The sequence below is a fragment of the Oryza glaberrima genome, chromosome 5 (assembly GCF_000147395.1).
Source record: "Oryza glaberrima chromosome 5, OglaRS2, whole genome shotgun sequence".
In the NCBI taxonomy this organism is placed as follows: domain Eukaryota; kingdom Viridiplantae; phylum Streptophyta; class Magnoliopsida; order Poales; family Poaceae; genus Oryza; species Oryza glaberrima.
The window spans coordinates 8,088,746-8,109,159 of NC_068330.1; the positions used below are offsets into that span (position 1 = coordinate 8,088,746).

The following is a 20,414-nucleotide window of genomic DNA, read 5'->3' on the forward strand; positions in this document are numbered from 1 at the left end:
GAACCGGATACATGTGTTGTACATACGCACTCTGACGACCTGATCATTTGGTAGGGTTTTTTTAAGATATAGATCTAATAGTTTATAACGGTTTAAAATAAGATCCATCGGTTTGGGTAAAATAATTTTTTTCCTTAGAATTTCTTATACTTACTTTAATTTATTAGAGCGTCATGTGGTAGCATAGAAATGTTTATAGGAATGTATAGCAGCTTAAGAGCATTTGTAAGATATCTAATGGAATTTTAGTATATAATAATAGATAATTCATGTCATATTAATTAATATATCACTTAATAATTAAATATTTTTTATAATTTTTTATGGGTTCGCCACTGAAAGGAAATGGTATATATCAAAGTGATATCCGGATAATTTTTTCTAACTTCGTCACTGAAGGGTATATTCATCCAAGTGACATATAATAATTTCTATATAGAAACATATGTACCAAGAGATTATTTTTATATTTGGTTGCTAGCTTAAGAAATAGGAAAGAACTCGGAGAGACACAGAAGGGGATAGTCAGAGGGGGTGGGACGGAGTACATACATACATGTTAACGCATTATGTTTTCTTTTCCGAACATATAATACGTATTGAAAGGGGAACGTGCAGATTTTTTTCCTTGAAGATAAGATTTAATGGTAAAAAAAATTAATTGTTTAAAATATTGGGTCCACCGGTCTGAGTGAAAGTGGCACGAAACGATGTAGGAGCTTTTACCGGAGTGCCACCGGACATAAATTGTACAATGAGATAGATGATCATACATATGATGCTTATAATGTCTATCCACTTACCATAATTATCACCGTTTTCACTCTATATTAGTTAGAAACTATAGTTAATAAATAGCTAATTTTTATCGGTTTAAGTCATTGGATTATTTATAGTTTATAGTTAAAGAAATATGTTATTTTGAATTTTATTGTGACTTTTTAGTATCATTTAAACAAATATTAAAAAATATGAAACAAATGATATATATTTTACCAGCTGAAAAACTACATATCAAATATTATGGAGGAGTCCGGTACCTGTGTACGTACGTGTGAGGTTCACGTACACGCGAGAGAGAGAGGAGAGGGTGGGATTAAATTCTCTTTTTAATCTAATTAAATCTAATGGTCTAAAATAATAGACCCACCAATTTAAATGAAAATCGGGCTAGATATTCCTAATCTATTAGAACGCCACATGGCGATTTAGGAGCGTTTATAGGAAGGCCACATGACGGTATGAGAATAATAGATAATAGATAGATGGCAAATTTTGCTACATGACACTTGTTATGTGTGGTTTTAGCTCTAGGACACTGCCCAAACTCACTTTTAGGGGAAAACACTCCATAAACGTGGTAATTTGCTAGTGGATACCGCGCCGATTAAAATAATATTTTCCGGTTGGGGAGGAGAGATAAATCGCGTGGAATGTCAAAAATGCCCTTGGGCCCACATGTCAGCTCTATCTCCTATCTCTCTCCTCATCTCTCTTTTCTCTCTCGGAGCGCCTCCACACCGCCTTCAAGGAGCACAGCGGCCACCCACGATGCCGCCCTCCCCTCCCTCCTCCCTGTCGTCGTCGGAGTCCGACTCTCAGTCAGAGTCCCAGTCGGAGTCGGAGTCGTCGCCCTCGCCCTTCCACGCCGTCCACAGCCACCATCCGCCGTCCTATCGAAAGACGAAGCAGAGCAGCGAGGCGCGCGCGTGGGCGGGTCCCCTCTCCTCCTCATCCAGAACGGCGAGCGCGGCGGCGGTTGTCAGATCCGCGTCCGACGCGTCGGCGTCGGCGTCTGCCACCGGCTTGGGCGGAAGAAGCGGCTCCGCGGCGGCCTCGCGGTAGTCAACGGGCTCGGGCAGCAGCAGCACCGCCTGCGGCGGGAGGTCGGCGGGGCGGCGCGCCGAGGCCGGGGCCACGAGGAGGAAGCAGACGGCGGCGGCGAGGGCGAGGGCGACGCCAGCGGGGGCCATGCTTTGCTCTTGTGATTAGTAGTAATACTAGTATTTGTGGATTTGCTCTTGTGATTAGTACTCTCAGGCCGGCGCTGCCGCTCCGCCGGCCGCCGTCCTCGCCACCCCGTGCGAGCGCGCTCCGAGAGATAAAAGAGAGAGATAGGAGATAGAGCTAACATGTGGGCCCTAGGGCTTTTTTGACATTTCACGCAATTTCTCTCTCCTCCCTAACCGGAAAGTATTATTTTAATCGGCACGGTGTCCACTGGCAAATTACCACGTTTATGGAGTGTTTTCCCCCAAAAGTGAGCTTGGGCAGTGTCCTAGGGCTAAAACCACACATAACAAGTGTCCTGTAGCAAAATTTGCCTAGATAGATTGGCTATTACATTGGCTCTAGATGATTTGGAGTTGGTATTTGGCTATACTATTAAACTTGCGCTAAAGAACTCCCGACAATAGCTCTTCTCACCAAGATTAAAGAGGAGGGGGAGGACTTGGGTGCGTGCTAGAGCAAAGCATCCAGCAGAGATTGTTTCTTAAGCTTGTATAGCCCTTTTTAGGTTTTACCCTCTAAAGACTTTTACTCATTCTCTATTCAAGGAAATTGGCACCGTCTTGTGTCTGTTCATTAAGAAAAAGCTGCTCTCATGCTCTGAAGAAAAGCAGAAACCAACATATGAGAGGTGGGATCATATATTAATGGTGTAGTATAAACTTATAGGTAATTATTATATGAATAAGCTATTAGATTGTAGTATATTATTATATGAATAAACTATTAGATTGTTGTATATGTTTATAGGTAACTATTATATGAATAAGTTATTAAATTGACTATTGATGTATTGAAGCCAACAGTTGGCTATACCGTTAAACTTGCTCTTAAAGATGAAGTAGAGAGAGATAAATGAAGATAGAGAAAGAAAGAGAGAGATCGTGAGATACCATGAGTCGGGTGCGCATCGTCTGCTCACCGTGCCGGGTGCCAATGAGAAGAGAGGAAGGGGAGTATCTAAAAAACTGTCACAAGTTTGTTGGATCAAAAACTTATCATTCAGCAGTTCAGCTTGTGGGTTTGCAAATCCTGATCGTCCATGCAAAGTAATGGTTGGGATTGGCCAATGGCACGGTGCTGTTGAAACAGAGAACGGCCGATGATGCGCACCGCCGCACCCCCAGTAGCCAACGGGAGGAAGCAAAAAAAACAAAGGAATGAGGAAGGAAAAAAGAAAAAGAACAATTGAAGAGAGGAAAAAGGAAAAGAGATAGGAAGAAAAAGAAAAGGATATGGATTTTTCTTTTCGGAAAAATTCCAAATTTGGAGGATTTTGGAAAAAAAAATTAGAAAATTTTATGGATTGGGAATATTTAGGATTTGAGAGAATTCACGGAATTGAGCTCCACTTCCAAAAGCCAAATAAAAATCAAATAACAAACAATAGAAAAAAAAAGAGTGGCATAATTAATTTATTTAGTAAATTTAACCCTTTTTTATTTATGAAATTTCTATTAAGCTATTTTAGGCGAATAAATATTAATGTGAATTTTCGAAATTAGGCAAATTCAAAAACGTGAAAAGCGAGACGTGGCATTAGTCCTCCACCATCCGATCTCTCTTTACGAACTCTTCTTGATTGGTCCTTTCCTTCCCCGACACTTATTTGTCAAAATCGTAATAGCTTCCTTTGGTTTCTACACCATCACCACCACCTCCATCCCTGCTGCCACTATTCCTAACACCGTTGTCACCACTATCACTTCTTCCCTACTACAAGCAAAGCCGGCCTCCAACAAAAAGAAAAGAAGAAAAAAGATTCCAGTTTCTCCCAAAAGAAGTACTCCCAAAAATAGGTAAACTACGAGACCAAAGCATTAGAACTTCTCTCGTGTTCCCCAAAATGAGACTTCTGCAAGAGCTACCATCCATCAGCTTCCTAATTCCTGTCAGTTGCTTTTCATGAAACCTGAATGACATAGAGAACGGTTTTGCTAGCTAGCTGTCGACAGTTTTGGAGGCCGAAAACTTTCGATTTTCTGGCCGTGCGATCCGCGCGAGATGATTTTCGGCCGTGCGATCCGCGCGAGATTTGGAAAAAAAAAGAAGTACCATCCATCAGCTTCCTAATTCCTGTCAGTTGCTTTTCATGAAACCTGAATGAAATAGAGAACGGTTTTGCTAGCTAGCTGTCGACAGTTTTGGAGGCCGAAAACTTTCGATTTTCTGGCCATGCGATCCGCGCGAGATGATTTTCGGCTGTGCGATCCGCGCGAGATTTGGAAAAAAAAAATGTACGCGTGTTGTGCTTACAGGGGCTCGAACCCAGGGTCTCCATCCTGGAAGCCGTGCGTGCTAGCCACTTGATCTGCTACATGTTTTTGTAAAGTTTAATGAGTTACATTTTAGTTATACTCCAGTTATACCCTAGTTACACTGTAGTTACATTTGTAACTACATTGTAATTACTATGTAACTGCACTGTAACTACATTATCATCTCTATATAATTTAGATATAATGTTACATATATTATTTTAATACTTATATACGAGTTACATTATAGTTATAGTTATAGTGCAATTATATTGCAATTATATTATAGTTAGATTTGAAAGTTTTCTCCTTAAAAAACTTTCGACAGTTCTCTAGATAGTCCCAGTAGAGAAAGCATTTGAATGATCATATGAAGAGAACGAGCAGCATATAAGCATAAACACAAGTAAACAAGAAGCTAAGTTAGTTCATCTAGTCCTTTTTACTTTTACTTATGAAAATCGAGAGATAGCAATATGTGTTTTGTTCTATCCTGATTCAGCAGATTACAGAACACAGATATATTTTATATTCATGTCTTGATTCGGCAGATGATTACACCATGATCTTGTTATGAAATGGCAAGCTTCATTTCAGGCTTGATACGTTGGTACTCCAATATTTTTAGGACTAAAGAATGACAATGGTTCATCATAATGACAAAGCTGGGCATCCTTTAAGATCTTACAAGACACCATGTTTTGTACGTAGAACTTCTAGTTTGCACTTAATTATGTCTGCTAGTTCATTATAGACGCAAGCCAACAGAAATACCGGCATACTCCCATATAACCTATCTGTATTTTGTTTAAAGCAATGTACATGGTATGGTTACTTTCTATCAATTTATTTCATCCCAACAAAAATATAAAAGCAGGGTCACTTGTCATAAACAGGAAAGCTTCATCTCAGACTTGATCGCCAGATGATATAATGTTTTTTTTTTCAACAGTTAACATGATGACAAGACTGGGTGTCATTCAGTTTCTTAAATATTATGTTTACTGACAAATTGAAGTTTGCACTCAGTGATGATTGCTGGCTCGGAGAATAATAATACGGAACAGAAGTAAGAATTTTCATTGGCATCAACCTAATACTTGGTAGGACACGACAGCGAAGGGTGACAAAGCAGGTCGAAGAAGATGAGGATAACTAGGAAGAAAACATATCTTCTTTTTCAGAGGAAGAAAGGTACCCTACATAAAAAAACTGTGTTTAGGCTTCCACTATTGAGTTAACCTCGGTTCTTTTGAAGTTGGAACTATAAACAGAATGCTTCAACAGAAGTGATCAGCCACAATTTGGCTACCAGCCTAACCAGTGACAACGTCTGGCACATATAGTAGAAACAGACTTACTAGTTTTAGCTAAACACATGAAAGGTTCTATTAGAAACAAAATGGCACACACGAGGTGGGTATTTACTGCATAAAATGTCTAAGAGGTGAGTGCACGATTATTTCAGTAGGATGGACACCTTCAGACTAGAAGGGATGACAAACTGGATATACGACTAATAGTGGATGAAACAAGAAGCAGTAGTGAAGAGAGTACCCAAAGATTGTTTAGATGAGAACCTGGTACATCATCTGTTCTAATCACTGCTCGAACGAACCAGGACGTCTGCCAAAGTCTTGTTTTCAGCACCTTCCTCCTTGCCTGAAGCGGTACATTTAATCATTTGTACAAGTAAAACATCACAATAGTAACACAGAACATACTAAAACAATATGGAATTCTCTGTATTTAAATATAAGGTTTGAGCTAGCAATAAAACTCTTCTTGTTGGGTAGGTAATGGAAAATTCAGCACAGCGAATCTATAATTGGCTTAATTACATGAATAAAGTTGTTATGAATAACTTTCAAATGGACAGTCTTATGTGTGATACAAACAATAGACATACCTGATATATGCAAATAAGTTAGCTTGCTAATTTTTGGTCCAGGGTTACACTCTTTAACTAATATAGTTCTTGACAAGTTGGAGAAGTAAAGAAGTAAGAGAAATACTTGAAAGAATGAGTTCATTTGCTAATTTTAGGTCCAGAGTTACACCCTATCTGATAAAATACTTGACTAGTTAGACAAATGAAGAAATCCTTAAATGGACATATCATCTGTATTAAACTATTAATTGTACTCTATGAACACAAAATTATAGAAAGATGGAAATAGAATGTGGATCATGTGGTGTAAATTCACAATTCACAAACATTAGATTATTATGAGTTCCAACAAATATATCCTCAAACATACATGGAAGGGTTTGAACGATTATACAACAGAACAGCAACAGAAATATATGTATATAAGTTGATAGTTGAACTACTAAATTCCACAGCATGTGAGGTCATTGTCCTATTCCATAACCAAGATAACGAGATTAACAGACTATAAGATGTCAGTTTGACGAAGAATACTGAAAATGCATGTAAAGCAATGCTATAATGTAAAAACTAGCAAATGACCAGCACAGAGAACAAATTGTAACTAGCAAATAAAGAGGACAAGTTGAACATCACCTGCAGAAGGGATCCGACTTGACCCAAGCCAAGGTGGGAGCACACACGGTAAGAAGGTGCCAATGAGAAATGTTCGCTCATGGAACTCACATTCCCCCAAATCAGAACACCCCACCACCTCCCTCCTGTCCATGTCGACGGCGAGGACATGATCTCCGACGACGACGCACACGACGCTGGCATTCACCGGGTCAATTGCACAGATCCAAGGGATTCTATCCTGCCATGGCCGTCCAGCTGCCGCGTTCTCCAGTGGCCGGCCAAGCGCCACCTGATGCTCAAGCGTCCAGCAGCCGTAGTCGTCGTCGAGGGCGAAGGAGCTGAGCACGAATGGCTTCTTCTGGGACACCTCGACGTAGCGCAGCCTCCCCTCGCTGACCCCAATGCGGCGGTACATCCCCTGAGCCAGCACTGACGCCATGAACTCCTCCCCCGTGGTTGGCTCTGGCAGCACGCTGCTCCGCGGCAGCTCGATGAAGCGGAGCTCTGGCCGGTCGCTGAACGGGTCGGCGGATATCACGCCCCAGCCCAGATCGACCCACCATATTCGTCCGGCGAAGGCTACCACCTCGTGGTGCGAGTGTACGTTCAGCTGCCGCGCGAGCGGGAGCGGCGACGGCAAGCTCTCCAGCTTGTCCCACTCGCCTGTTTGCGACAGGAACCGCCACATCGCGAAGCCCCGATCCTTCCCGTCGCGGCCGTTCCCCTCGCTGAGAGATGCGACGGCGTACTCGTCGGGCGGCCCGTGACCGTGCCCCTGCGCGGACCGGGTGAGGAGGCCCGGGAGGTGGCAGAACATGGTCTTCTTGGTGCCGTTGATGTCCGGGAGGCGGAACAGCTCGCCGCTGATGGGGTTGCAGACGAGGCGCGTGATGTCAGGGTTCGTGTTGACGCCGGCGAGCTCGCGTTCCTGGGTGTCGCCGCGTGAGTTGTGGAGGTTAAAGCTGAGGCCGGTCAACTTCTTGCCTTGCTGCTGAGCCTGAGCCTGCGCGCCGGCGCGGCGGTTGGCGACGACGCGGGCCGTGGCGCGGATATCGGTGAAGTCGAGGAGGAGGAGGCCGTCGCTGGTGGCTCCGGCGTCCCCGACGACGGTGCGGAGGATGTCGCTGTTGGGGTCGAGGCCGACGAGGTGCTCGGGGACGACGAGGTGGGAGACGGCCGGGGGCTGGGCGAGCTCGATCGACGCGCGCTCCGCCGTGGACGCGCGTATCCTGGTGTACTGTATCATCGCCCACGGAGGCTGCGATGCGGCCGAGGAGAGGCCGCGGCGGAGACGGCCGGAGGCGGCGGCGGCGGCGGCGGAGAGGTGGCGGGGCAGCAGCATCTCGGTGAAAAAGTGGGGGTTAATTTGATAATTTCTCTCGTCTCCTTCGAACAGAGAGAAGGTGAAAGGAATTTTTGCGTGAGGAATTACGGAGTTGATGAGTAGTACTAGTAGTTGGGTGCAGCTGGCCTGGTCTACTGGGCTCGGTCCAGGGATTTGAACGACATTTTACGGCAAAGGGCTGTGTTTATTTGCGCCCAAAGTTTAGATTTTGGTTAAAATTGAAGATGATGTGACTGAAAAGTTGTGTATATGACAGGTTGATATGATAGAAAAGAACTGAAGTTTGGATCCAAACTTTGAATCTAAACACAGCTAAGGTTTGCTGCACCCCTCCCTATTGGTGCAGCAAAATAAATTTTTGGAAAAGTAAAACAATATGTATCACAAAATTTTAAAAAAGGGCAAATGCACAAAAAAATTTAAGCTACGCATCAGAGCATCGTTTTGTCATTTTTGAACTTTGCAGGTCGAGCTTTTTCTTTCTTTGGCAAAGCGTCTGTACAAACCGAAAACATTATCTGCTATTTTCAGGGATTAGCAATGACTAACATTCTCAGGGCTACTGAAATTCCGCAAGACCCTAAAATCTTAACACATTTGCACATACTTTCTCAGTCCCAAAGTAACGTAATCATTTTATTTTTCTATATTTCATAATACAAGGCACCTCTTTCTTACCACACCTCTTTCTTCCCAAAATTTGTTTTTCTTTAAATCATCTAGGTTCAACATCTCTAATCCTACCCATGTATTGTATTTATTGAAATGATTCAAACAAGAGTGGTAATAATTCTTTTAAGTCTTTGACTATACTAATGGTGGTTATGTCGAGAAAATAATTGGAATGGCACCTCTATTGTACTGCCACCTACTTACTCTGTTCCAAAATGAATCAAACTCAAGAGATGAATCTAGACACACATCCTAGAGTTTGAGATTTTTTGGGACGGAGGGAACAAACACCAATTTACGTACAGTATTCAGACAGTCACACTCACACATGCTGAATTTTGCATTAACAGACAAGTTGTGAATCAACATCTAAGACGTGCTCAAACACATGGCATTTTTGCCCGGATTCCACCTTCAAAACGGACTCAAAATCTTCTGCCAACGTCGTTAGCCGCAGCTCAAAGCCACAAACTCATTAGTGTCTAGGGAACGTCTGCCTAGCTGCTTTTAAGTACAATATTGATCAGTGAAACCCAAAATTCAGCGTTCAGCCAACGTTTAGCAAACAAAGAAAAAGAGGGGGGGGGGGGGGGGGGTGGAGTTTGTGATTGCAGCACCCAATGCCATTGTAGCGTTGCTTCATTAGAAAGAAAGACTTCCAAGTTCATCATAAATTCAGAACAGCTTTCACAAAACAACTTCAGAAACCAACAGAACAGATATCGCCTGTTAAATTCCATAGACCTGGAGAGAATGAATTAAGCATTAGCCCATCTCATTAATGATGCCAAGAGAGCGAGTGCTATGAGAAAGAACCTATTTTTCTTTGTTACAATATGGATGCATGCAAACAGAAATAATACTATAATCCCACATACCTTTTTCTCAATTTTATATAAAAATAGGCATAATGTTTATTTTCTATATACCATTTCTTTGTTCCATAACAGCAAATATGTACATCTGATTGGCAGATCTAAAATAAAACACGATAGCCCTAATTTTTAATATGCTCAACATTTAAATCCGAAGTGCTACTAAAAGACCACAGTATAGGAATCATGGACTATTTGAAATTGAAGTAGCCATCTGGTAAATTAGGCTGTCTTGATCTGAGGTAACACTTAACAAATAATGATGGGTAGCAAAAAGTAACTAATCAGGAATGCAGTTTCCTTAACACAGGAAAGAATGAAATAGATGATGGTTTAAACAATGATAGCTAAGTACCAAATATACATTATATATACCATTTCTATGGTGCAACAAAAACTAATGATTTCAGTCACTTGTGAAGAAACAGGAAGCTATGAAGTTAATAACTCATGATAACAAAAACAGTTATTTAGTTTTTTAATACGCAAGCTTTATTTAGGTTTCCATCTAGATAAGTTTTACTGGTACAACGCGAAGTTGATTCTCGGTTATAATGGGCAGATCGAACCAGACAAATCTATACAGTTGATGACAAGAGTAGGCCACGGTAACCATAATTATTTGTACACTATTTCACATTGAAATTTAAAGTACCAATAGCTTAAAACTGAAGTAGTATATCATATCATGTTCTACAGTACACACTACAGAAGGACTCAATTGACGCTACAAACATATATGGTCAGCAAAAGTAACTAGTCATAATTCTTGTTTCATTAACAAAGGAAAGGATGAAATAGATTATGGATTAAACAAGAATAGCAGAAGAAAGAACCATATGTATTTGCTTCTTCACCTCAACTCTTCATATCCCTGTCTACACGAACCAATGTGTCTGCCATGGTTTTGCTTCTGATGCTGGCCTTGGTGCTTGAAAGTGTTCCTACAGTGAGGGAGTTGAACCATTATAACACAAGAAATGGAAATAAACACTTCCCTACATTTGTTTACAATATGAAAGAGCATAACATCTCTACACTGAAAGACATTCGCTGTAAATGAGTTTGTCCCATCATAATTTAGCTACATTAGGTTGGCACAGACCACACAACATATGCATCAAGAAACAAAATGGAATTGCTAACTTGCTATACATGTTGACTGCAATTTAAGCAAATCTCAGCATTTAACATTGCACGTTTCCTTTTAATGACTTCGTAACCAATTTAACAGCAGAGGTGGCTCATGAAACAATAACATTCTCACAAGCCTCCAACCACATTGTTTAGTTTTGACGGGCGCATGCAAGACAGGGCTTTTCCCCCGATTCCTCCCAAATAGAGGAGATTCCAACAATCTGATTCCAATGAAAACCAGCAACCCAAACTCGTCTAGGGATCTCTGCTCAGCCAATTTTAAGTTCGGTATGCATCAGCAAAACCCAAATATAAATGCACATCCAATGTTTCCCCAAAATGACAGTTCGAGTTGCAGCACCAATTGGCAATTGCATCATAATACATCACCTCATAGAAAAGGGTAAAAAAGTCCTAATCCATCAGAACAGTTCTCACTGTTAAATTTCAGAAAACTGGAAAGCAAAAGTTATGATTTGGGAACATCTCATTGATCAGGCAAGGGAAGAGAGTGACAAGAGAAAGAATCAATATTTATTGGTTCATCATGAACACAAGCAAACAGAGATGATATTATAGTCCCATATAGCTGGTCTTGTGGTGAATATGAGACATCCATGTGGTAGATAAAATGGATCAAAATCACCCATGGTAGTATGAATAGGAGTGAGAAGATAGTATTGGAAAAAGTTGATTGGCCATACAAATCAATAGTTTCTTAATATACTACCGATATTGCAAAACATAGTATAAGGCACCAAACCACTCGCCATTGCATTGCCACAGATCACACGCGATGCAATCATCTAGAAACATAATAAGATGGCTAAGCACATTAACTATTGAAATTCAAGAGGAATTCAGGCAGCTGACAATTATCACTTCTGTTTTCTGAAAAATCAACATGCCTACCTAAATTCCCAGAGATTATTCATGAAAACAAACCAACCTACCATAACATATGCATACTCATGTCGCAGGTAAAACATGCATATCAAAATAAAGCATGAGAAAGAAGAGAACCTGCAGAAGGGATCTGGAATTCCTCAAGCCACGGTGGGAGAACACATGGTGTGAGGAAACCGGTGAAAGGCGAAAATGGGCCAGTGCTGCAACCTATCTGCGAACGTCCGAGCACCTCACCCCGCTCCATGTCCACGGCAACACAAGAGTCACCAATTGTGAGGTACATTGTGCTCGCATTGAGTGGGTCAATGACACCAATCCGTGGCGTGTCATCCTCCTCCGGGTCTGGGTGGCATCCATCCACCCCGAGCCGGCTGAGCGCTACCCGGTGCTCCAGCGTCCAGCTGCTGCCATTGTCATCAAGGGCAAAGGAGCTGAGCACGAATGGCTCCTTCTGGGACACCTCGGCGTAGCGCAGCCTCCCCTCGCTGACGCCGACGCGGCGGAACCTGCCTAGCTTCCGTATCCCCTCCACGGGCTCCGTCACACTGCCCCTCGGCAGCTGGACGAATTGCAGCTCCGGTCGGTCGCTGAACGGGTCGACGGAGACGACGCCCCAGCTCACGTCGACCCACCACAGCCGGCCGGCGAAGGCCACCACCTCGTGGGAGACGTCCATCTGCCTGGCGAGTGGGAGCGGGGACGGCAAACCCACCAGCTTGTCCCATTCCCCTTTCTGCGAGAGAAACCGCCGCATGGCGATGCGCCGGTTGTCTTCCCCGTCCACGCTGAGCCACGCGACGGCGTACCTGTCCGGCGGCCCGTCGGGGCGGTCAGATTGGGTGAGGATTCCGGTGAACTGGCACCACGAGGTGTCCTTGGTGCCGTCGATGTCCGGCATGCGGAACAGCTGGCCGGTGACAGGGTTGCAGACGAAGCGCGTGACGTCGAACCGCCTGTCGAAGCCGGTCATCTGGCGCGCCAGGCCGTTGGGGTGGACGCCGACGACGGGGCCCGTGGCGAGGCCGTCGGTGAAGTCGAGGAGGAGGAGGCCGTCGCCGCTCGCGCCGCGCACGCAGCCCCCGAGGAGGCGCATCTGGCTCCTGGGGTCGGTGAGGGGCCGGAGGTCGAGGAGGTGCGCGGGGACGTGGACGTGCGAGGCGCGCGGGGGCTCGGCGAGCTGGAACGACGCGCGCAGCGCCGCCAGGGAGCTCCTGGCCGCTTCCACGTGGAAGATCATCGCCCACCGCGGGCGCGAGGGCGGCGCGGCCGTGGAGAGGGTGCGGCCGGCGGCGGCGGCGGCGGAGAGGATCGAGCGGCGGAGGCGGAGCAGGTGGTGCATTTTGGCGGTGGCCGGCGACGAGGTGGAAGGGGGGAGAAGAGGAGGAGGGGGGTTTTGCTGCTTTTGTTTGCGGCGAGCGGAGAAGGCGAGAGGGGGGCGGTCGGTGCACGAGGGCTTGGTTCATGGACGGGGGCGGTGCCTAGATGTGGACCCAGGTGGGTTCACATGTTAGTGAAAGGACGTGGCTTACGACTGCGGGAGGCGGAGACCGGAGGGGAAAAGGCTCGCCACTTTTTGAACGCATTAACAGCCAGATGGCAGATCCCCACTGGTTGCTGTGTGTGCTTAATCCCGTCAGTCACTAATCTCCCGCCAAAACGCTCTGGTTCTTTTGGGCCCATACGGCCCGTATGGTTGGGGGAAGTTGGATTGAGAGTTTAGAGCGACGAGGCTATTAACTATTTTGTTTGGTTGGAAGATATGTAAATTTTGGTGGGATGGAGATAAGTTTTGCCTAAACAAATCTCACCCATCCGTTTTCATTAGAAATTAGGAAAGGATTCTTCTTAGTTGGGAGCAGCTGACTTTAGATGATAACTGTTCGAACAAACTGTGGTGGACTCTGTCCAAAAATGGGAAATTCACTGTGAAATCTTTCTATAGAGCTCTCAAAATGCAACAGGTCAATTGTCCACATAAAAAGTTTTAGAAATTCAAAATTCCTCTGAAAATTAAAATTTTCATTTGGCTTTTTACCAGAAACAAGATTCTTACCAAAGACAATCTTTTTAAAAGAGGTTGGAGAAAAGGTGATAACAAATGTGCTTTTTTGATAAGGAGGAGACAATCCAGCACCTGTTTTTTAAGTGTCCTTTGGCCAGAATGTTATGGAATGTCATTGCTGTAGCTTTGAATCTCAAACCTTGTCTAAACAGAATAAATCTTTTTTATTCTTGGCTCAATAATATAGAGAAATTCACAAAAAAACCTTGTTGTTACTGGGATAGCTGCTGTTATCTGGACTATTTGGAAGTCCAAAAACAAAGTTTGTTTTGAGAATAAATTTCCTCAAGATCCTACTGATTTAGTGTATATGGCTTGTAATTTGGTGGATTCCTAGACTTGTCTACAGAAACAAGAAGCAAGTCGAAGAAGTTTGCAGCTGGGAACCATGGTACTAAGGCAGATGGCAAGTGAAGTATTCAATTCAAGTCATGGCTGGGAGGAGGCATCAGAAGAATTGGACCAGGTTAGTCTCTCCCTGGCAGTTTGATCTTGTTTGATACTCCTTGGAATGTCTGTTTAATCCCTAGTACTCTGTATCTAGGATCGTCATCTTGGTTAGGCCTGTAATGGTTAGGCTGATGGTCTTCTGTTCCTGTCCCACTCAGTGGTCAGGTTTGTCGTTAGTTCTCTGTTTTTTTACTACTTCTCAAGACTTGTTGTAATGACTATCATTTCTACTAAGAGAAATGGGGGCGCCATCGCCCTAGTTCTAAAAAAAAAAAATCTAATATTAAACTAAACTCTCTATCAATTTCCACCACCTCTACCAAACAAGATATTGAGACTAAAAATCAAATTCCCATTTTAATCTCACTATCCATTCTCTCATCTAAACTCCCAGTCCCCTTCCCTCCAGTTGCCAGAGTATGAGAGAGGAAATGGGAGTTTAGAATATTGAGCATTTTAATCTCTGCTCCTTTCGTTTCACAATGTAAGTCATTCTAGCATTTCCCACATTCATATTGATGCTAATGAATATCATTAGCATCAATATGAATGTGGGAAATGCTAGAATGACTTACATTGTGAAACAGAGGAAGTAGTTTGGTTGGAGGGCTTGGGAATTTCGAAGGGATTGGGATTGGGAATTAATCCATCCAACTCCCCACCATCCTACCTTGTTAATTCACGAGACTTGGTGAGAATTAAACACGAGAAGTCTAAAACACCCCTCAACAATACCCCTGCAACCTCCACCGTCCGCTGGTGCGAGAAGGCACAAGATGCGCAAAACATTCCCATTCACCGGGTCGAGAAGGACTGAAACGTGCGAAAAATCCCCTGCCACTAGCACGAGGAGTAAAACGTGCACAAAATCCCTTGCCACTCGCACGAGAAGAAGTAAAACGCGCGCAAAATCCCCATCTCAATAGCACTTCTCTCGCCCTCTCCGTCCGTCGGGTGGCCATCATGAGAGGGAATAAATCCTGCGAAATATCACCATCTTAGCAGCACTTCTCCCATTCACCCGAGAAAACTACAACCTTTCTCACACAAGTTTGTTGTGTTCTCGAAAACTCCCCCCTCTCTCTCCTGTACAGATCCAGACCGTGCTGCTAGGTCCGCCGCTGTCATGCCTTGTCTTCGAGTCGGTCCAGGGGATGGAACATAGGCAACGGGATATGGGGGCGGCGATGGAGTAGAGACCGGATGAAGCCTAGCCCCCCTCCCCTCGAAGGAAGGAGAGAGAGGGGTGACCCACTGACATGTGTGTCCCACTTTTTAAAATCTTTTTTCCTGATTGACATGTAGGTCCCACATATTTTGTTTGAACTTTTATTTTTCTTTTAAATCTTGCTTCTATGCCATGTCAACGTCATGTGGAACAAAACCAAAACAACCGTCCAAACCAAATTGGGACCTTGTATGCACTGGTGATACGTTAAAGAATGTTATTCAAACTCGATGTTAAGACGAGAGATCTGAAGTAAACTTATTACCTTTAACGTTTCTAGTGGACCAGCCCATCTTCCTACGTAAACCCAACAGCCGGCCCACTCAGATTCCCATCGGCAGGGCACGTCTCCCCCTCCTCCGCACAAGTCTCGGATTCCTCCGCACGCAGCTTCCCCTCCCGAAGCTCCCCAAGTTTGAAATTTCGAACGGTCGGCGGCGGAAGGATGGAGAGTTCTACCACCTCCGGAGGCGGCGGCGGCGGCAGCCAGCCGCCGCGGGGGGTAGGGCTGCCGTTGGTGGAGGTGCAGGCGGCGGCGGCGTCGCTGCGGCGGTCGGAGGTATTCTACGTCGTGAAGGAGCTCCTCGGCTTCGTCCTCTACATGCACCACCAGATCCCCGCGTAATCCCCCCTCGATCCGCTCCCATCCTATCCCCCCGCCCTTCTCTCTTTCAATCTCTCTCCCTCTCCCAAATGCTGGGGAAGTGGTCGGTATAGGGATGGATTTGGTGGGTCTCTATGTGAGTTTTTAGCATCTAGGTTACAGTCTAAACAATTTGTTCGAGTTCGAATCTAATTTTCTAGAGCAATTGAGGTGGTACTGAACTTCGGATTTGGTCATCAGATTTTGATGGGTTTTGTTCTAGCAACCTTAGTGCTTGTGGATCTAATTGGGATACAAGTTGCATTGCATCAATCCATCAAATAGGCAATGGCCTGACTGAATGGCTGTTCTGCTGTAGCAGAGTTGAGAATTCCATTAATTCAAAATGGCTCTAGAAATATGCGTGGCGTTCTGGACCATACTGTTGGCAATGAATTGGGCAACTTCATCGATGATGATTTGAAGGTTCACTTTTGTAACAAATTGCTTGCATTTCCTTTGCTTCCTGGGAGATGTTTGGTATTGATATGTGGCCTTAGGTTGTGCATTCTCTGTTAGATGAATATGACTGTTGATTGTTATGTTATTATAAACTGTTAATTTGACGAGATACTTTAATTTACCTTATTGTAGCGTGTTATCTACTCCTGGTCCTGATTACATGTGTTGGTGCAGGTGTGGTGTTCTTGTGCTTTCGTTCTTATGTTTTATGCACATAATAAAATAGACAAAAAAAAATTCTGGAAGAAATCAAAGTGTGTGTATCCGTTCTTGTAGAAATTTCTGCTGTACGACTTTTTTTCCCCCGCAAATATGCCAAAAAACTTGCATATATTTGTATTAAGAAGAATAAATAGTAAGAGAACAAAGTAGCAACAAATATACATACACACACAGAGCTTCAAAAGAACAAATGGTCAGAGACTTTATGTATGACTGTTTAGTTTCTGTGTATGTTCTGGGCTCTGGTTCTTCATTTGCAATACCTGAGCACATACTCATGACCAACCTAGTTTGTCCAGTACAACAGAATAATGTTGATGCATTGGTGTGACGCTGTTATTCGATGATGTAAGGCTAATTTTCCGGGGCTTAAGTTAGGCACACAGCATTGTTGTGCATTGGTGCTTGACTTCTAGGATGCGTACATCACTGAAGATGAAACCTTTGAAGATGAAATCTCCTGCTATTGTGTTGTTTAAATTTGTTATAGCACACCTGCACTGCAATCAAAGAAAAAGAATATAAGTGAACAGCATTTAGCTTGGATTATGTAATTATCCATTTTGCAGATGGCCAGATTATATACTAAGTTCGGGCAGTTATACACTGCTGTATGTAAAATTATCACATGAATTTGAAGTCTAATTTGTTTTTCTACATTTTCAGGGTATTGCAGAATCTTGAAAATGAATTTGCAAGTTTAAAGGAGGAAATGGTAAGTTTTGTTCTCAGAAAGAATGTCACCATTAGCATCTACGCAGTATTTCTTTATCGAGCCTATTAATAATTTGTGACTATTTATAGACAGAGATGGCATTGCCACCAGGAGAAATGAAACCATCTGATCAGAGAAAGTACAATACACGGAAAAGGGAAGTAAGACGGAGGATCAAGAAGCAGGAGAAGTTAATGAATGGCCTCTCCAGCGTATTTTCTGCTCTTCAGAAAGCACTCGATGAAGTTCCTAGCATTGAAGGAGTTCTCCTGATCCTCGGTGGTAGCCTTGTCAGGCCTCTGTTTGTCTATGACATTACAATTTCTCATGGTAGATTTGATGCTGGAAGTGCCAATGAGCGTGGTGCAAGCAAATTAGCGCAGTCCGTTTCTCGAAAGGTGAGCTACTTTCTGGCTTAATGCTCCATGAATAACTATCACCCATTAGATCCTAGGGTGACTACATTTCTTTAGAATTTGGTAGTTTTTCTGAAGTACCATAGAGTTGAGATCTGAACGTTGATGGAATTCACAATGCTGTAACTTTTATTACCTACTTTGGACAACAATATGGCAATAGCATATCTGAAATGTTCTAGTGTTGTAGTTTTGCTCTGCTGTTTGGCATTTTGGCATATGACCAAACAGTGTAAGGAGAATCTTGCTATGTTTTTGCCCCATTGCTAGGCTTAATTCTATTTTTTTTACTTATCATTGTGCATGTTTCATCTTCATATGGTGGTCCTCTTTAAATAATAACATGCATATGTATATGTATAGGCCATTCGTGCTCTTATATCAAGTGGTGCAGGGAGTTTATCTTATACAGGTACTGGTTCTTCTGTTTTACTATATACTAGCTCTGTTCCAAAATATAAGAATTTTTAGTGGTGGACATGGGTATTAAGGAAGTAGGTGGAATTAAATGGGAGAAGGTTGTGATTGTTTGAGAAGTGAAAATATGTGAAGAAATTAAATGTGGGGAGATTGTGATTAGTTGATAAGAGAATGTAAGTAGAGAAGTTGTATTTTGGGACAAAATTTGAATGCTGAAATTGTTATATTTTGGGACAGTGGGAGTATTTGATTGGGAATGCCATCATCCTTTTACCTTAACGTTTTCCCTCCAATTGTTTTGAAGGCCCTACCAAGCTGTTTGTTCTAGTCAGATGTCCCTGTACATTGAACTTACCACTGGACTTCCTGCCGAAACGTGATTTTCGTTACAGCAAAAAGGTTTTTTTTTTTTTTTCTGAAGTTAGTTTATGTTTTTTGTCAGCTTCCTTTTGCAAAAAGATCTAATGTCTCCCTGATTAATACATGAGCCTTAATCTTTTCAACACAGGTTGTACCCCTCCAGATGTGTATAAAATGCAATATAGCAGGCATCCAAATAGATAATCAACAAACAACATCAATTGTTGATGCTTCAAGATGCACTTCAGAATCTACTATTTCTGAGGTTATCTGGTAAATAATTCTGGTCATCTGTTCGCAGTTACCCATTTATCACTATTTGCTTTCTGCTGCTATTTCCCCTCCTGTGTAATGGTAACCAATAGTTCAGTATTGTCTTAAGTACGGCAAACCTTCCCTAGTACTATGCAAGATAGAGTGCTCTTCCTGAGTCCATGCCACTTTATTTTCTTAAAATCAAGGCAGGAGCACTGCTGAATTCTACTAGAAGAGGTGAAATTATGATTACAAGAAGCCCATTAGTGTAATCTTATTAAACTGCATATGAATCTTTTGTGTTTTGAAGGATAAAAGAAATTTAATTTACCAACATTTGAATTATGTGCTTTTGTGTTTTGTTGGCATCAAGTATTGCAAAGAATTATTTTAAGGTTGATACGGTTAGGATTTTTTCTCAGAAATCTTACCCATTTTAGTTTGTTATGTGTACACTGGTTTCCTTCTATTTTTTCCCCTGAAAAACATGTATGTGTTTTGATGACCCCTGTTCTGTTTTTAGACCTTTGAACTTCCCCCTTTTTCAGTCTATTAGGCAGAGCCCCTGCCATTTTCGTTAAAAAAAGAAAAGAGTGATCTCCAGCGGATCTTTTCTTTTGAACTTAAGTAAATTCAGTTAACGAATATTCATTAATTTTCCAGGTTCCAGTGTAAGCATACGATAAGAGGCCTACCTTGCAAGGCGTCATTAGAAGAGTGATATGGCCCAAGCATGTTGAAGACGCCCAGAAAACAGTGGATGATGTAGCGATATAACTCCTGTTCTGACTTTGTAAATGCATACGGCATTCCGCGAAGGATCATCATTCTGTATGTTCGTTCCATTTGTACAGTGCTATGAAGTTCAGTTCGCTCCATTGCCTCACAAAGAAGAATGAAAAACAAGAGCACAATTAAAGTTTAGTGAACCTGAAGTATTGAATTGAATCTCCACACCATTTTACTTATGCTCAGTTTTATTGCGAGTTTGCAACACTACATATTTACTTTTGAAACTATGATTGTGTTTAGAACCAGGGGTGTAAAGTTTTGGCATGTTACATCGGATATACGAACATGCATTTGAAGTATTAAACGTAGACTAATAACAAAACAAATTACAGAATCCACCTGTGAACTGCTAGATGAATTTATTAAGACTAATTAATATGTTATTAGCAAATGTTTACTGTAGCATCACATTGTCAGATCATGGAGCAATTAGGCTTACAAGATTTGTCTCGCAATTTACACGCAATCTGTGTAATTAGTTATTTTTCTCGTTTATATTTAATACTCCATGCATGTGTTCAAATATTCGATGTGACAGGGTGAAGATTTTTACCAGGGGTCTAAATAGGGCCTATATGTTTATAAGTAGCAGCATCCTATAATTACATAATTGCCACGGACTATATCAGAAAATATTGATTTTAAAAGTCCCTATAGCCAAGAAAAATCATTCA

At 42.7% G+C, this 20,414-nt stretch overlaps 3 protein-coding genes across 5 annotated transcripts; 1 reads left to right on the top strand and 2 right to left on the bottom strand.

Moving 5' to 3' along the window:
* Positions 1–3,708: 3,708 nt before the first annotated feature.
* LOC127773000 (uncharacterized) lies at positions 3,709–8,181 on the bottom strand. Of its 3 annotated transcripts, none has more exons than XM_052299009.1 (3): positions 6,796–8,181; positions 5,849–5,930; positions 3,709–5,467 (listed from the first exon to the last, which is right to left on the bottom strand). In XM_052299009.1, the coding sequence occupies exons 1-2, from the start codon at positions 8,117–8,119 to the stop codon at positions 5,866–5,868; spliced, it is 1,389 nt and encodes a 462-aa protein (XP_052154969.1). In that variant the 5' UTR covers positions 8,120–8,181; the 3' UTR covers positions 3,709–5,467; positions 5,849–5,865. The 3 variants fall into 3 exon arrangements, with proteins under 3 accessions (XP_052154969.1, XP_052154968.1, XP_052154967.1); XM_052299008.1 differs by having other exon boundaries at positions 5,826–5,930; XM_052299007.1 differs by lacking the exon at positions 3,709–5,467 and having other exon boundaries at positions 5,474–5,930.
* Positions 8,182–8,583: 402 nt separating this feature from the next.
* LOC127773638 (uncharacterized) lies at positions 8,584–13,121 on the bottom strand. Its single transcript, XM_052299774.1, has 3 exons — positions 11,830–13,121; positions 10,527–10,613; positions 8,584–9,538 (listed from the first exon to the last, which is right to left on the bottom strand). The coding sequence occupies exons 1-2, from the start codon at positions 13,052–13,054 to the stop codon at positions 10,528–10,530; spliced, it is 1,311 nt and encodes a 436-aa protein (XP_052155734.1). The 5' UTR covers positions 13,055–13,121; the 3' UTR covers positions 8,584–9,538; position 10,527.
* A 2,727-nt stretch (positions 13,122–15,848) lies between these two features.
* On the top strand, positions 15,849–20,059 carry LOC127773639 (uncharacterized). The gene is made up of 7 exons (XM_052299775.1): positions 15,849–16,076; positions 17,449–17,497; positions 17,587–17,895; positions 18,277–18,325; positions 18,638–18,732; positions 18,842–18,966; positions 19,612–20,059. The coding sequence occupies exons 1-7, from the start codon at positions 15,901–15,903 to the stop codon at positions 19,667–19,669; spliced, it is 861 nt and encodes a 286-aa protein (XP_052155735.1). The 5' UTR covers positions 15,849–15,900; the 3' UTR covers positions 19,670–20,059.
* The last annotated feature ends 355 nt before the right edge of the window (positions 20,060–20,414 follow it).

Bases quoted from the DNA above. Each gene is read 5' to 3' on its own strand.
- LOC127773000 (XM_052299009.1), bottom strand. From the start codon at position 8,119: ATGCTGCTGCCCCGCCACCTCTCCGCCGCCGCCGCCGCCGCCTCCGGC. The intron at 5,931-6,795 runs GTGATGTTCAAC...GTACCGCTTCAG, and splicing joins AAGTCGGATCCCTTCTGCAG to GCAAGGAGGAAGGTGCTGAA.
- LOC127773638 (XM_052299774.1), bottom strand. From the start codon at position 13,054: ATGCACCACCTGCTCCGCCTCCGCCGCTCGATCCTCTCCGCCGCCGCC. The intron at 10,614-11,829 runs GTTCTCTTCTTT...CCCTCACTGTAG, and splicing joins ATTCCAGATCCCTTCTGCAG to GAACACTTTCAAGCACCAAG.
- LOC127773639 (XM_052299775.1), top strand. From the start codon at position 15,901: ATGGAGAGTTCTACCACCTCCGGAGGCGGCGGCGGCGGCAGCCAGCCG. The intron at 16,077-17,448 runs GTAATCCCCCCT...CTACATTTTCAG, and splicing joins ATGCACCACCAGATCCCCGC to GGTATTGCAGAATCTTGAAA. The intron at 18,733-18,841 runs GTTTTTTTTTTT...TTTTCAACACAG, and splicing joins ATTTTCGTTACAGCAAAAAG to GTTGTACCCCTCCAGATGTG.